Here is a 17,522-nt window from a genome sequence, read left to right as displayed (position 1 = left end):
AGGAGCCTCAGCGATTGCCCCCTCCTGCCGGAAACAAACTAAGACTGCTCCAAGAAAATGCACGTGGAAAAAGGAGTACTAGGCCCTGGTGGGCCACCCCCTTACCTGCTTGTGATTGGCCAATCAGGATTTTTAAAAATGATTTTCCCTCTTCACTTCTCACTTCCTTCTATTTCCCCTAGCCTCATGCTGTGGCCCCCCATTTATGCATTTTTCATATCCTGCCCCCCAGGGGGCCATATGGCCCCCAGTTGGAAAACACTGTTCTAAAGTATTAAAATATTGTTAGCGTTAAAATATAGTGCTTTCAATAAGGATTCCTGTAGTGTTGTGTTACTTATTTCACCTTGGTCCTTCTAATCTCTTTGTCAGAAATGTTCAGTATAATTCTGCATATGTGTTCCTTGTCATTTAGCTGCACAGTCCACTTGGGTAGAAAATGAGCTCTCTTATGGGAAAGGGCACGACTCTTAGTCTTGGCTGGGGGAGGTCAATGGAGATCTGTGACCAGAGGGTTCTGTTTTCACCTGAACATGGTAGGAAAGTGGCCTCCACTTTTTAAGACCTAACTATTGCCTCATGTGGGTTTTAGGAGGAGATGACTAGTGCTTTAGCGACCATGAGGGTGGACTACGACCAGGTAAAGATTAAAGATTTGAAAACATCCAACAACCGTCTCCTCAACAAAAGGCGCAAGAAACAAAAGCAAGGAGGCACCTCTTCAGCATCTCCAGGATGTAACAACCAATAAAGAGAAGAGCGGAAGATAAATATCAAAAAGAACTATTAATTCAAATGGGTTCAGGTCAGCTTTTACACCAAGAACAAAGGGTGTACATCACTGAAGCTTTAAGTGAGTTGACCTACAGAGAAACTGCACTGTGGCATCCAAAATGCAATGTTCTGGAACTTTTTATGCGAGCACTGTGGGTTTTTCTAAGGGATTTTTTTGTTTTGTTTTTAGCATTGTTTTGTTTTCCCCCTAGAGTTCCAGAAAACCCTAGAATTCCAGTGGAAGCTTAAGATGTGTAGTCTACCGACTAGAGGCTGTGCAGGTTCCATACTTATTCACAATGAGCACAATCCAGCCAAGATTAAGGATGTTTAAGTCCCCTTGATTTCAGCCAAAAATATATTCAAGCCTGTGCTCAATTTTCTCCTGTTGGATTCAATAGGACATAAACCTGCTTAAATTTGGCTGGATTTATGTCTAGCATTTCTAAGAGAAACAAATTTGTGCCATCTCCTGTGGCATAAGCCTCATGGACAGAAAGTTCAAGAGTCTGGTAAGGAAGCACACAGAAAGGAATTAGGCATGTAAGCTTTCCATGTGTGTATTCCTGCTTGGTCTTGGCACTTTTGCTGTATTTTATTTTACTTCTAGGGTTCATGCTGTCAACTTGCACAATGCCCACCTGAGCAAGGAAGCATTGCTCTTGACTTTAAGAGAAAAATGTTTACATCTTAATAATTTCTTAAGTTGTGTTTCCGCTTTCACTGAAACATGGGGGTTTTATAGGTGTTGGTAAACATCCATTTCTGTTTCGCTAGAGCCATGTACACTGGGAAGCTGCAACTGTTCATGGCTTCCTTCGGGGACTGTACATCTGTATGACTCAGCTGTTCCCTTTTCTTATTTTGTGTGTATGCTACAATTGTTCTGGGTACATAATTCTCTCAATCAGTGTTTAATAAGACTGATATTTTTTAAAAAAATTAAGGATCAAATATTAGACTGCAGCAGTCATTATTGAAACTTCTGCAGTGTTGAAATCCAAAGTGAACACACTGGCATGAATAACATACAAGATTTCAGTTCAAAGAGGATCCTATTAGTCCAGAACGAAGCCTTCCAGTTCCATTGTTACAGGTGGGGCTTGAACTTAATGTAGAGTGCTGGTTTCTAACTTCTACCATTCTACGCACTGAATTAATAGCAATCACATGTTAGACCTTGCGAGCATCCTGTAAGCAGTGTAAAAGTTAACAAAGTTGGTGAGAATGCTCCAAAATTCAAATAACTACTCATAATCACTGCATCAAGATGCACATTATCTCTAATTTTCAACATATATATGAGGTTTACTTGACTGATGAATTTATGATCAACCACTTTCTTTTTCAGTATGTTTTGGGTTAGAGTGGACATGGTGAAATGTAAAAAAAAAAAAAAGGCACTCAAGTTATTCAAATAAACACTTATTACAAGATGGTAGCAAAATCCATCTGGAACAGCAGTTGTGCCAAACACTCCTCAGTGTCTCAAACCAAGGAAGATTCTTCATCTTCTCATACAATATCTCATGATAGACTGGTCATATGACATGCTGGTCACGTGCCATCTATCCTTATTCAACCATTCCATCATTCATCAGCTATTTCCAAAAACAGGGTGCAGATGCCTACAAATGCAAGCCCATCTATCTCCACTTCCAGCCCTTTGCTTGAGCTCGCAGATGTGCTATGTGGTTTGGAGAGGGTAAGAAATATCAAGGATTTCCACATGTTGCTGTTAACTTTTCCAAACCTTCGCACAGGGGAGGGAGATCCCCGATCTGCCTCAAGGCCTCTACTTCTGTCAATGGGCGCAAGGAAGAAGCTTTCTTCTGCTTCTAGTGCAATTTGGGAAAGGTAAAAACAGTGGCAGGTGACTCCTACTGTTCCTTCTGCAAACTGCAGCACAAATGAGATAAAACCCATCATCTCCCCTAAGCCCTCTCCACATGCTAGAAGACTTCAGAGGAGGGGATTTGTGGCTACTAAGGCCAGCCAAGCCAATATTTGTAGATCTCCGCGTAATAATTTCATTCCAGAATTACAAGGATTACTGGCTTTGTGAATTGGCAGTGCACAACCTCTCTATTCCTCACTCAGTGCCTCTCTTTGATGTACAGGTAGACATTAAACTGTTAAGACACACTGGATAAACCTATGAACTCTTGACTCTTTGTGAAATATTAACATTTTGCATATGTTAATAAATGGTGCTTTACCATTTTTTTAAGTGGACCCTGCTTCCTCACTGTGATTAATCTATATTTGTATTGGGGCCCTGCACCAGCTTCAGCTATAGGAAGTAAACGTTCACCTCTGCCACGCCATAAAAGAAGCTGCATTTAAGAAGAGAACAGAAATGTAATTTGAATTCTGAAGGAATTGTTTCTGCCCAGTAGGACTTCTATATAGATAAGAATGCTATTTCCATCTACTAATTAACTAAACCTTAGAAGCAGCATGTTAGTAGTAGTAACTGAACAAGAATGAGCCCAAACCAAAAGGCATAAAGGAATGACTTTCTAACTGGTTTGTATGTCAGACAGACTCCATAAATGTGAAGGTACAAATTTCCCAAGATTTGTGGAAGGGCAATAGCTTAGTGGTAGAAGATGTACCGGTATTTTGCATGCAGAATGTTCAAGGAACAAATCCATATCTCCAGGTAAGATATGAAAACCCCAGGAGAGTCACTGCCAGTATAAACACTATTAAGCTACACAGAAAAAAGATCTGAAAACACCAGGCCAAAAGCCCATCTAGTTCAACATTCTATTCTCACAGTGGCCAACCAGATGCCCATGGGAAGCCTGAAAGGACCCAAATACAACAGTCTCCCTACTTGTGCTTCTAGGCAATTGGTATTCAGAATCACTTATGCCTCTTATTTGGTATTCAGAGGTTCCCAATGGGGTTGGGGGTTTATTGGGTCAATCCCAATTACTGGTAGAATTTTTCAGTCCTCTGGGACATAGTTGCCAATGGATAAATCCTGCCACAAAGTAAAAAGGCTTTTACCCTTGAGCAGCACAAACGCTGGACATCCTAGGGAAGGAGGGAGAACAAGTCCTGTTCAGTTTTTACCACAGTGCCCAACGTGTCCGTCTCAAAGCATCCAGATGCAGCAAAACAATTACAGCATTGTTTTTTGGCTTTGATTCAGTTTTCCTTAAGCCTGGGGTATGAGGACAGATTGGAAAGGGAAATGTCTAATTTACCTATATTTCTGTTTTCCTATCACTGCCAGTGATTCGCACATTGCCATAAGGGTCAGAGAATGTAAAACCAGGGTCGTAAGGGAACTTGTTTATTTATCCCAATGGTATGCCATCCCAGTTCCAAGGAGCTCAGGGCAATCCATGTGTGGTTAGCCCATTTTATCCTCACCAAATCCTGCAGGTAGGTAATGCCATGGTCAGCCGGTGATGTTGATGACTGAGCAGGGATTTGAAACCAGGTCCCTAAAGCCTAATGTAACACTGCACTACATTACACCACAGTAGCTCTGGCCATACAAAGCCTGTCACTCACTCCTTCTTTTCTTGCTTTCTCCTGTTCCCTACTTTTAAGCTGTGTTTTTTCCCCATGCAAAGATACATGTTTGTGCCACTCTGCCGCCCAAATTCCACGTTTATTCTGAGATTTTGATGGCTGTTGCCATTCAGGCAATTCTGCAAATAAATGAATAAATGATAAGGATAAATGAATATCCTTTTCTACTGAAAATCTCTGGAATTCACTGGTTGAGCAATATGTGCCATAATTTGCATGATGTCATTGCAATAGTCTGCCTATGCCTTATGCAACAGAAACACTAGAACTCTTCTGGATCAGATTCTGCCACCCTCTGCATTAAAACTAAAAGCCTGAGCAATTTAGTCTGAAGGACATTAATCTTTTTTGTTAGAAGCTGCATCTGTAGATATTAGACTACAGAACTGATGCTATTCAAATCATGTTGAAACTATCATACACTATACAGAGACATCTGGGAACATCTAAGGAAGCACCCAACAATTTTATTAAAGGACAGGAAGAAATTAAACAATTGAGAGAAATTGTACAACTACCTCCTTTGAGAAAGAAGGAGACATATATTTCTTCAAGCTAAAATTAGCTGTGTTAGAGGAATTAATTACAAAAGGGAAATTCTCTGTATAGTGGACAAAGATTTGCTCTTGGAAGACCTAGTTTCTGCTATCAGATCATTATGTGGCCTCTGTGTACTAGGTCTCACTAGAGAATGAAGTTTGATTTCTGCCAAAATCTTTAATGCTCAGTGCATAGGCAAAGTAGAGTTCAAAGGTACAAGTGCTATGCATGGCTGAGTAAGCTAAGAAGTTGATCCAACAATGGAATCAAAAAAGATTTGGAGGTATGGGGAAGGATGAAACTCTCTTTTTGGGGTAGAATCTCAACGATTAAAATGAGTGTACTTCCAAAGATGTTATTCTTATTTCAAATGATTCCTATAATTAAAGGGACTATGATTTTTAAAGAGTGGCAAAGAGTAATTTCAAGATACATTTGGCAGGGTAAAAAGCCAAGAATACAATTCAAGTTATTAACAGATGCGAAGGAAAGAGGAGGCTTTGCCCTGCCAGACTTGAAATTATATTACGACGCGTCCTGTCTCTGTTGGTTAAAGGCATGGATAAAATTAAAAAACAACAAATTGTTAGATTTAGAAGATTTGATAACAGATTTGGATGGCACGCGTACTAATGGTTGGAGAAGAAGAAAAGTCATAAGGGTTTTGAGAATCATATCTTCCGGAGATCGTTAATAGAAATATGGGATAGGTATAAAAACATATTAGAACCTAAAGTTCCACACTGGTTGTCTCCATTAGAGGTTATGAGTGTAAAGAAAATCAATATGAGAGGGAATTGGATTACATATGGAGAATTAATAATTAAAGAAGGAGGAAAATGGAAAATGAAGCCATATGAACAAGTAAAAGAATATGTGTTTGATTGGTTGCATTATTTTCAGGTAAATGAAATGTTCAAAAAGGATTTTAAAGAGAGTGGATATGTAGAAAAAGAATCGAAATTTCAAATAGAGATAATAAATAATGATTATAAGACATTGTCAAAAATGTATAAAATGTTGTTGGAGTGGCAAACGATGGTTATGATACATTGGGCCAAAGATTTTGGATACAATATACAATTGGATGATTGGGAAAAAGTATGGAATGAAAATATAAAATTTACAGCATGTACTGCGTTAAAGGAGAACATTATGAAAATGGTATATAGATGGTATATTACACCAGTTAAGCTAGCAAAAATGTATAAAACATGCAATAAGTGTTGGAAATGTAAAGAAAAAGAAGGATCATTTTATCATATGTGGTGGGAGTGTAAGAAAGTGAAGGGCTTCTGGGAAATGATATATAATGAATTGAAGAAGATGTTGAAATATACATTTGTAAAGAAACCAGAAGCCTTTCTGTTAGGAATAATAGGAAGAGAAATAAATAGAAGGGATAATAAACTTTTTCAATACGCAGTAACAGCAGCAAGAATATTAATGGCCCAAAAATGGAAACAGGAGGAACTACCGACTCTTGAAGAATGGAGAATGAAACTTATCGACTATGCAGAATTGGACAAACTAACTGGAAAGATTAGGTACCAACGGGACCACAAGTTCATCGAGGACTGGGGGAAATTTGTAGAATATCTGAAAAGTATATGTGACGAACAAACAACGCTAGTGGGATTTAAAGAGGCTTTGTGAAAGGTAAAGGAGTATTGTTAAACAGAAAGAGGACAGTAAAGGTAATATTAAAATGCAATATCAAAATTAGAAAATGTGTAAAAACGGGAAAATATGGATGATTGGCAGAGAAGCCGATGGAAGTCCAAAAAGTTGAAATTTGTGAAAACTGTTTGATATATATATATATACTTGTGTCCCATTATATGTTATTTGTTATATGCTCTCAGCTACACTGGTGCCTCTGTGACCTAGGCAATGGAAGAGACATCAGCATCAGCTTTGAACCAGGCTGAGCAGTAGACTCATGAGAGAATGGCTTAGGACAATCTCAGTTAGTGCTGGAGGTGGCACCAGGATTGGAGGTGAGGCTGGCAAGAGAACTGAGGGCACTGGGGACACAAAGTGCTTGGCTGAAGTGAGAGGGGATGAGGCAGAATGCTGGGGTGAAACACTATTGGAACCCTTCCCGTTACCTGACTCCTCATCTGTGAATCCACAGTGAATCCTCTTGAAGCCTGGACACCTCCTGTCCCATCTACTGGGCTCCTCCCTGGGGTTGTCAGCTGGCAACTCCTCCAACTGCTCATCCTAGTCCCAGGACTCAAGACACCCTAGAAGACTGCAGTCCCTGATCTCTGTTCCCCTGCTTTGAATTGGGAAATCTTCACTGAATACAATAAAGATTGTAAATTGAAAATAACAGCAGCAAAAGCAAGGAATCTCACTGCTGTTTATTTAAATCTACCGTGGTTTGAAGATATTATGACAAAAGTTAACTGTTAACACAGTAGAGCAGCATGTAACCACCCTAGAAAGGACTGGATGTGCAAAGCACAGAATGCTTGGGAAAGCTAAGACTGCTGGGTGTGCGCATGCATCTTGGGTGATCACAGGGGATATCAACTAAAGAAAGTGGTAAAGGATCTCGGAATGAGTAAGCAGCAACATACACCATAATTAACTGAATGAGGTTTGTTCCTTTCATCTTGATTCTGTAAAGATAGGCTACGTGGGATTATTTCTAGCGTCTGAACACTGGGAACTGCCATGTCTTGTCTACCCTTTCCTTGAACATTCTTCTATCCAAGGTACGTAAGGCACTACCTTTTAAATGGAAAGCATTTGCCTACAATGATGAAAGTTGATGGGAGTTGTGGTCCAGCAACAGCTGGAGCACCCCATGTTGGCCACCCTTGCTTCAGACTGCCAGTTTAGTTACACCAAATGCCCTGAATCGTGTCACCTTGTACATGGCCCTTAGCACGTTAACGCAGGTATGTCTACCTTGTCATCTGTTTCGGGTTCAAATTTCCCACATTTGAAGAGCAATTTTGTGGTCAATGACTCTGTATCAAAATATGAAGGCATTCCATTGGGATTCCTTATTTTTCTTAGCAGCAGAAAAGTACAACTGCTTACATGCCTCTCTTTCTACTGTCTTATTTAATTGTTGCTTAGAGGCAGCTTATGCCCCTCCTAAGATGCTCTGCAACCCCCCCCCCCAATCTCTCTTATGTGAGGCCTCTAGCATGGTCACAGTTCCTTACTTCCCCAATTTTCTTTCCATACCTCACTTCTGTGAAAAATACAGTGTGACAAACCTTTCTCTTGACATGCTACACTTCAAACCTACTTTTAATTATAAACCGCTGTCTTGCTGCTTCATTTCCTAATTGAGGAAGCACAGCATGCAGTCCTGGGACTGGATTTCTCTTAACTCCTTATTGCCCCAGGGTCGGCTGTCCAATTAAAGAGCAGCTCCTGATTTGCCCAGAGACTGAAATAATAGGATGATGATCCTGCCTGTTCTCTGTTAGGTTAACATCCTGTCCTCATTTCAGAACAATTTTCCATTTCTTTTTAAATCTAGAGATACAACTGACCTTTGATTGAAACATATCTATGGAATGTGTCAAGTTCATGGAGGCTGGGTAGGTAGCCTATTTAGAATTTGCCCATTAGTGATTTACCAATAATAATGTTAGCCTTTGTGAGACCTACTTTCATATATCTGGGAAGAAACTTGTCATTTGTAAGCTGAGCACAGTCTTTTATCAAAGTTCCATATGCTGTGATGAAAAGACCCCCCTTGTGGTTACACTGTGAGACCTTGGATATCTTTAAATAAAAAACAAAATAGACCTGACATTTCCATGAGACTAGGCAGATGAGTCACCTTATAGGAAACACCAGTGGCCTGACTTGCCTGAGAGCTATCTCACATCCACTGTGCCTTAAATCACAATATGCTTATTTCTGGAAATATAAGTTATACCTTAATGCATGGGTCGGCAAACTAAGGTCCGCGGGCCGGATCAGGTCCAACTGCCTTCTGGATCCGGCCTGCAGACAATCCGGGAATCGCTGCGTGGAGCACCAGCGTGCACATTATTTCCCTCTCCCTCTGCCTCACACGGCGCCGCCTCCTCCTCCTCCCTCCCTCCTCCTGGCTTCTCCCTGCCCTGCCTAGAGGAGGAAGGGAGCTTGACTTTGTTGGTGCCAGCAGCAGCAGCGCTTGAGCGGCCGCCATTTTAAGCAGCCCCTCTCCGGAGGCCTTTCATGTGCCGTTCATCATCCTGCTGCCGCCAGCCCCTGCCACTCGCAAGACACAGGTAAGCAGCCACCAGGGCTCATCCGGTGCTGTGGAGAAGGGAGAGGAGAGTCGTGGGGGGTGGCTTATTGTCTGGCCCCCCACAAGGTCTGAGGGACAGTGGACCGGCCCCCTGCTGAAAACATTTGCTGACCCTTGACTCTTGAGGGAGGTGTGGGCAAACTTTAGGCATGCAATATTTACTTTGTATTCAAGTAGAAGCCTGAGATCTGCCAGCTGAAGCTGGCTGCAAAATGGCCGTGCAGGGAATGGAACCAATTACCTACATTTCTCCATGAGCATTACACTGGGATGACCGGCAGACACAAATACAAATCTGCATCTGAGTTACTACAGATCAGAGATTCTAACTGTCTGATTTAGACCCTAAAATGGCTATTATTAAACAATGGGGAGTTGGAAACCCTTGTAGCTCTGCTGCAAATCACCTACATAGACAATCCTGTTCTGCATCATTAGCCTTTTAATCACTGATGACACACTGGAAGGCCAGTTTGGTTGGTTCAAATTTTGCAACTGACACTAAATTCCGGTTCCTACACCTTATTGGTTAAGAGTCCCATTTAAGGAAATTTGAACTCTATGTTACATTTTGAAAAGGGGAAGCTTTTCTGTGTGTGTGTGTGTGTGTGTGTGTGTGAGAGAGAGAGAGAGAGAGAGAGAGAGAGAGAGCGCTTTTCTGCCCCTTCAGAAATTCTATCCTGTGTAACTTTAAATATAAAAAGGAGCAGATGCTATTACCTAGATCTGTCTCCAGCCCTTAAGTAAAGTAGTTGCAAAAGAAGAAGGGATTATCAAGCACTTTGAATTCCATGGCAATATTGACTAGCAGTTGCCCAAAACCACCGAGAGAAGCAGCTTTTCGTGACAAAATATTTGGGCTAGGCATAGCAAAGGGGGCAAACAGAAGAAAACATCCAGGCTGCAGTCTTGCATATTAATCTGATTTGACTGCTCACCTGGTACAAAGATGCCATAAACCCAGTTTAAGCAGCTGGCTAGGCCTTTCGCCCTCAAAATGTGGAATCCCTGCATGACAAGGAGGCTGCATTGGCCGTATTTGCCTTCTGAGGTACCTCACATTGAAACATTACTGGCGATGTCGGAGAAGGACACCTTCACTTTCTCTTTCAGGGATCCCCTAGCTTTAGGTACAATTGTGAATGGCTGCAAAACACTCCAAGGGCCAAGAATTGCACCTAATTGATCCCATGTGGGATGAAAAATTAAATTATAGCAAAACAAGCAGGGCCTTTCTCTTCCTAGGCTGGCAGCCAAGTCCAGCTGAACTCTGCCTAATGTTTAGTAATGTATTTGGTGGAGTCAAGGCATCTCCTTTTCACTCTTCTCTTCTGGAACTTGTCCAAGGACTGAAAATTAGAGGGGGATCAGAGGTTGAAAAAAAATAAAAATCAATAGCAGCTCAAAAAGCTATCTTGTAACCTGAGTGGCTGTGAAATGGATTTCTGCTGAATTTCACTATGTTAAGACTAATGAGATTTTTAAAAAGTTATTTCTGTTAAAATAATTACCATCACAAACTATGTGGAAGCCATCTCTTTATATATCTTAATACAGGTCATCAGTGCTCCCCAGTTGTTTCTCTGGCTGATCAGTTTTATTCAGGTCCATGCAATTAAATGCAATGAGTATTTAGTTCACAACAGCTCTCCTGAAATTCCCTTTCTTATGCCTCTGGGAGGCTTGGGAGACTGTTCTTGGAGGGGGTGTTGCTCTTTATTGCTTAGCGACCAAAATGCCTGCATTCTTAAAACCTGGAACATAATTTAAATGTGAAAAGGGGTGGGTAGACCTGGGAGAGAAGCTTCTTCTGAGGCTAAAATTAGACCAGAATGTGTTGGTGGGAAAATAAAGCTGAAGAAAGCTCACTTTTTCAAGCTAAGATGTTAATGTACTGGTCCTAAGGGGACATTTGTGAAGGGGAAAATACACTGCAAGACTTCATCATTCTAGTTCAAAACAAACAGGAATTCTAAGGTGAGGTACGTGAACACACATGTGAGAAATATTACTAATCTCATAAAAAAAAAATGTGTTGCTGAAAATTCCGATGAATACCTTGTGTGACCAAATTCACTTCAACCATATTGCTTCAGGTGAAATCTGATAGTAACTCTAATTTTGATAAAAACAACCTTTTATTTGGCAACAATCTTTAGGTGGTCATTTGTTGCCTTGTTTGATTATGACTGTTAGATGATGACTTACCTAAAAAATAAAATAAAAGGTGAATTGAAAATCAGCACTGTTAACACTCTAAATTTTATGTCCTATGACATGCACAGTACCCATTTCTTTCACCGTCACAGTTTTCCTGTAGAAGAAGAGGCAACTGAAAGCAGAGCAAGAAGGTGTATGATGAATCTGCATCTTGACCCCATTCCATAATAGGGGAATTGTTGGTGCAATAGAAAGGAAATGAATTTATTTTTCTCACTAGGATTTTTCATTTTTCCTCTTAGTTTCTCATCATCCTCTTGGGTCCATTTCATCTAACCCTGCTATGCTTTTACCTAATTAGATCTTCACATTTGCTGCATTGCATCTGAGGAAGCACCAGACATTAAACCACCAATTTTTAGACCAGCATACAGGCAGAGAGATGTGTGTGTGTATTTAAAATGTATCCCAGTTTGAATGAAGCCCCTAAGCATTACTTTACTAAATAAAGATCTGTACGTCAGAAATAATTACACTTGTTTTCTCTTTCAGGGCTCATGTTTTTTTTAAAGAAAAAAAGAGGAAGGTTTCGAAGAAGACAGAAAGAGAGAGAGAAAGGCTGACCTAAAATATTTATGTACATTGGAAACAGGAGTCAGGGACTTTGATTTCTGGATTGAAATAGTCACAGCTGCACCTATACCCTTGTTATATAATACATTGGCTCCCTGCCCCCCTCCATGCACCCTTAGCTGGCTCTTCTTCAGAGACCCACTGTCATTAATTCATCATTCTTGCTCACTCTCAATTCCTAAAGCTCCCTCTCAAGAGGACACAACTACCTCACAGAGCTGGTGCACTCTAGGCAAATGCCTTCATGTCACGAGGCATCTGGAGACCTGCCTCCTCTCACATTGTGGAACAAATATGTGTTAAACTGACAGGAGTGTCAGGGTAATCATAGGAAGCTGTTGCAGTACGGCACAGCATGACATTTCATTGATTCGGACTCTTCTTCCCACATTCAAATAAATTCCTGGAGGACCAAGTTGCTATTGACTATTATGAAGCAAATCCTCTGTAACAACACAACTAACCCACCCACCCCCACTTCCCCTGCTTGTGCAGCTCTCTTGCTGAAAGCATTCGAAACAGCCATATGATAAAAAAAATCCCCGCCTTGTGGTTACGTAGAAATTTGATTTGCACACAACACTTGATTAAACATGTTGGAAAAGAAATGTGGCAAAATCTGTTACTCCATCCAGGCAGCTGAATTACAGGCTTTGTTTGGCATGCTAAACAGCCTCTTGTGCAAACATGTGCTGCTCAGTGCTGAGGCAGATTTCTAATGTGCTTCTGGCCTGCACGGTGGCTCTGACAGAATGAAGCCAGGATAACAGAAGCCACTGGGCTGATTTTTATTTTTTTACCATATCAAGGTTAAAATGTGACTTCGAATGAATTCCTCAGCAAGTGTAGATATGCACACTTATGAGATAAAATTGTAGTTTTAAAAGGTTCCCATAAATGTGTCCTGATTTCCATCATTCAGGTTTTCCCCTTATTACATATAACAGGAACTGGGCACAAGCTATTATATCAATTGCCTTACAGTCTGTTCTAATTTTAATTTCTGTGTCCTGTAATATGTAAAAATTCTGATTTCAGAATATTTTCAGAAGTGATTGAAAAGAGCGAGAGAGAATCTAATAATGACACACACAAAAGCAAAAGCTGACACGTATTTGCTTCTCCCTTCTGAGAGATCATTCTTAAGAGTACTGGGGCTCAAACCCATGACACAAATTTGCCTCTGGGCAAATTAAGATAGCACTGTGCTTTGCAGTACAGCCAACCACATGGTAAGGTACACCACAGACCCATCCATTGGTCAGGGGATCAAGACCACTGGGCAGCCACACCTCGCAGAAATATTTATACAAATATTTATATATTATATACCTTTCACCTTGTTGTGCACACAAATGAAACAAGTATAAACAGACTCAGAAAGAATGTGATGGCATGGTAAAGACCAGTCTGACTCCATCCATTGGCTAGATAACGAACAGCTGCTCCAATGCTTACTTTTCTCTTCCTTCCCCCTTCTTTTTTCCCTTTCATATTGTGTCTAGTAGATTGTGAGCCTGTGGGCCTTATCCTTTAATATCTGTTCAGCACTTTAAAATATTAGTGTATAATCATCACCATTATCATCATTTTCACTGGATGTGAAGCACTCTGAATGACAAATGGATTCATTCATCTATTTGCTATTGAACAAAGGCTGCAGTAGACTAAATGATATTTGTCTTCACATGCTTTTAATCATTTGTTGCTTAATTTATTTTGGAAAGGAGTTGATTTGCCTAGCAGTACATTGTGATTGGTTACTAGGCAAATGTAATTGACAGATACAGAACGCAAAAAGAATTGGCTAGAAGTAACCAAGGCTGTGGAGTATGTCACATGTGCATGTTCATCCCTTGGTGTCTGAAGTATGTTTTATCATTTTATCCAGTGCTATTTTTCTAGAAAAAGAGATGCTGGAACTAACCATGAACTCTTGTACTCCTGATATTATCGTATAAATATTAACCAATGAGGTCCTTGTCAGCCATGGTAATCAGAGTTTTAATAGAAAGGTGGGATATTAATGCTGCAAACAGAGCCAATACAAAACACTCAAATGTTGGACAGGATGGCTTCTACAAGAGCTGCCCTGATAACCAGGGTTCAGGTACTGCATTGCTGCTAAAGCTGTACTGAACCCAACTTCATTGAGGGTTAGGGCCCTCGTATTTACGGGACTGCCTCTCCTGGTATGCCTCACAGAGGACCTTAAGGTCCATGAATAACCATAGTTTAGAGGTCCCAGGCCCTAAGGAAGTCAGACTATCCTCCACCAGGGCCAGGGCCTTTTCAGTGATGGCTCCAACCTGGTGGAATGCTCTGTCCCATGAAACTAGGGCCCTTCAGGATTTAACCTCCTTCTGCCGGGCCTGTAAGACATAGCTATTCCGCCTGGCCTTTAATCTGAATCCAGCCTGATCTTTTATTTCCCTTCTCTTCCCTCCCCCTCCCCTTTTATGAAGATTACCCGCTCTGAGACCCCACAGCTAATTCTCCCTTGGCCTCCTTGCTGGCCTAAGTAGGACTAATTCAGCCAGCTAGCCCTGGTGATTATCTAATGTTTATTGGATGGATTTCCTCCAAATTGATTTTTGAACTTTGAATTTTATTGTTAGTCATGCTTTTATACTGTATTTTATGCTGCTTCTATGTTGTATTATAATTAAGTGTTTTAAATTTGTTGTTAGCTGCCCTGAACTCAGTTTTCTGAACCAGGAAGGGCGGGGTATAAATAAAAATTTAAATTTAAAAATTGGAGAAGTATGGTAGCTTTAGTCAACTCTCTGCATGCATTCTAGAAGTGCTATAGCAGCTCGATAGCTAATGGCAAGATTTGCACTTTAAGCAGGGATTAAACCACTTGTTATGTATAGTGTCTGTCTGCCATCCAGGCTTAAAGCATTTTCTCTGAGTGCAGAATGAAATTTCAAGTAAATCTTTTAATTAAGTTATAAGCTAAAAGCATTTAAAATGTGAGCCCTTCTTACATGTTTTAGTGCTTAATCTTTTATTTTTCTTTCAGACACTTTCAGCAAAGAAACTCATTACTTTTTTTAAAAGGACATCAATAGATTCCAAAGCTGAAATGCTCCCTTACATATCATTGCGTTACTTATAATCTCTTACAGCTGGTTTTAGACTACTGCAATATTTTCCATGCTTTTCCATCAGTTCCACTTACTGTGTAGTTTGATTACCACATTTCAGCACCAGGCTGACAGAGGGATTGTGTCTTTTTCTTATATGAAATGATAGATGTGTACAATATACTTCATCTGGATGGGAAGGTGAAGTCTAAGAGACTGAGCTGGGATCAGGAAGTTCAAATTTCACCTCTGCCATGAACTTACTGGTTGGCCTTAGACAAGCTGCCCTCTCTCTCTGAGCTTCAGACTTAATTCTGCATTATGAGGGTTCTGGTAAAGATTACAAGGATTACATGTGAATAACTTTGAATAATTGAAAGCGCTATACTGTACAAATGTTTATTATGACAGTAGTCATCATCTAAAGGTGCTAAAAACAACCTAGGAATCATATCTATGTCACTATTCAGTTTGTAAACCCATATGCATTCCTGTTTGCTAAGCCGATTACGGTAATTTACTTAACAATTCTGAGAAGATAATTTCAGACCCAGGAATTGACCCATGTGAGTGTCCCATTTTTAAATGTTATCAGCTTTCTGGGCAAAGAACTAGGGTGACTTTTGCAATCATTTCCTGCAGTTATTACTGTAGGAAGATGTTCCATAGTTGCATTGTGCTCCTGATTAGGATGATTTCTCTCCTAGTACTTTCTCCTTGTGTAATTCATCTGCATTGCCTTCTTAGTGTATTACTGGCAATAGTGAATATTGGCAGTTTGATGGTCATCTTCAAACATTTGAAGTGCTGTCACCTAGTTGGTGGCCCAAATTTATTTTCTTTTGCTCCAGAGAGTAGAAGCCAAGTCAATGGATTTGAATTACAAGAAAAAAGTATTAGGCTCAATGTTAGGGAAGTGCAAGGTGCTTGACAATGGATCAGTCTTTTTGACTGGACTTAACTGTCCAGGGGTCCTTTACGTTACCTTTTGCCTAGTGGACTTTGCTAGAAGTTTTTAAGCAGGGCTAGGGGATCTGGGACCCTCCAGATGCTGTTGAATGACAGCTCCCATCATCACTGCCCATTGGCCATGCTGGCTAAGGCTGACAGAAATTGGAGTCCAACAACATCTGCCTCTCTAGCCCTGCTTTTAAGGAGAGTAGTGGGCTTCCTGCATTGGCAACAGGTTGAACCTGATGACCTCTGAGTCAGTTATTGAAGTTCATTTGAGGTAGTGGTGGTTGATAAATTCCATGTGGTTGATTTATTTTTTTAAAAAATAGCAGGGGAACTAGCAGTGGAGACAACTTTACTGCAGACAGAATGCTGTGAAATAGGGATTTTATTAACTTCTTTTTTCTCCTTTCTGGATTAATGAAATGACTCATCTGCATAATTATGAGATGCAAAAAGCTGGAGGTGGGATACATATTGAAGGCATTGTTTTTGCCAAAACAACCCCCCTCTCTGCTTCCAATCACATCCACACATCATGTGACTTTAACTCGTAACAGTAAATGCAGGAGGTTAGATTTTCAGAGTGCTAGCTGTGTTGGTCTATTGCAGTAAAAACAACAGAGTTTATTATGGTATAAGCTTTTGTGGGCTACAGGCCACTTCATCAGATCCATGAAGTATAATCCCAAATTGGCAGGCATTACATACACACATGGCTGAGGGGGAGATGGATGGAGAGTGAGGTCAGAGGAAAACAAAATGCAAAAAGATCAGAAGTGATAATTATGTAAAAGCGAACTAGGGTGGCAGCTAGCTGGCGACAACACAAACATCCTGGCAATACTAACATATGGAGCATGATAAAAAAAATATGCAATCTGGATTCAAGTCACAGATCATAGATTTGAATTTCTTGAGAAAAATGCACTTCAGCGGTTTCCCACTGCAGTCTCCCTCTGAAGTTCCTTTGTTCAAGAATGGCAACCTTAAGATCAGTTTCGCCAAGGCCTGGTAGGCTGAAAAGTTCCCCTGCTGGTTTCTGGATAGTCTAATTTCTAATATTAGATTTCTACTCATTTATTTCCCCCCCCCCGATACTGAATGATTTAATCTATGTAGAATTCAGAAGGGCTTTGCTGGCATACAATGGCATATATGTCATTGAAAAGTGAGCAGGTGAATAAACCCATAATATGGATGACATCACTGGGTCCTCTGATGGGTCCTTCTTGCCCAAGTAGATAAGATGACAAAGTTGGCATCTGGTGGGGGACACCCCCCAGCCCAAAGCTGCCTTCCCAAAGCCGGGTAAGGGAAGCGCAGGGCATTGGGAAGGACCTGTGAGGTTTGGCAAGGTCCTAGAGCCCTCCTACCTCCTTCTCAAAGCTGGGTAAGCAGAAATTAGGCTTTGGGAAGGTGGTGGGAAGTGTCCCCTTGGGCCCTGCACTCTGGTTGTGCTGCCCTAAATCTGCCTTTGTTCTGGTCCCCATGTAATCTCTGTTATGTGGCTTGCTATGGTAGGGTTGCCATATGTCCTCTTTTTCCAG

At 40.8% G+C, this 17,522-nt stretch overlaps 2 protein-coding genes across 2 annotated transcripts in view; one reads left to right on the top strand and one right to left on the bottom strand.

The window, feature by feature from the left end:
- The window catches only part of MAPKAPK3 (MAPK activated protein kinase 3), a 68,030-nt gene extending 65,021 nt beyond the window's left edge, over nt 1-3,009 (top strand). The window contains exon 11 of the mRNA XM_083603506.1: nt 593-3,009. Coding sequence (XP_083459632.1) covers nt 593-751 — 159 coding nt within the window. The 3' untranslated portion in view covers nt 752-3,009. The remainder of the gene's footprint in view (nt 1-592) is intronic.
- LOC310757850 (uncharacterized protein) overlaps nt 1-17,522 on the bottom strand; it is a gene marked incomplete at its 5' end in the record, with an annotated part of 99,063 nt that overhangs the window by 38,179 nt on the left and 43,362 nt on the right. The gene's annotated exons all lie outside the window — the stretch shown is intronic.

The sequence above is a fragment of the Podarcis filfolensis genome (assembly GCF_964270895.1).
Source record: "Podarcis filfolensis genome assembly, chromosome: 2".
In the NCBI taxonomy this organism is placed as follows: domain Eukaryota; kingdom Metazoa; phylum Chordata; class Lepidosauria; order Squamata; family Lacertidae; genus Podarcis; species Podarcis filfolensis.
Note: the sequence above shows the minus strand (reverse complement) of the source record. Positions and strands in the feature narration are given on the sequence as shown.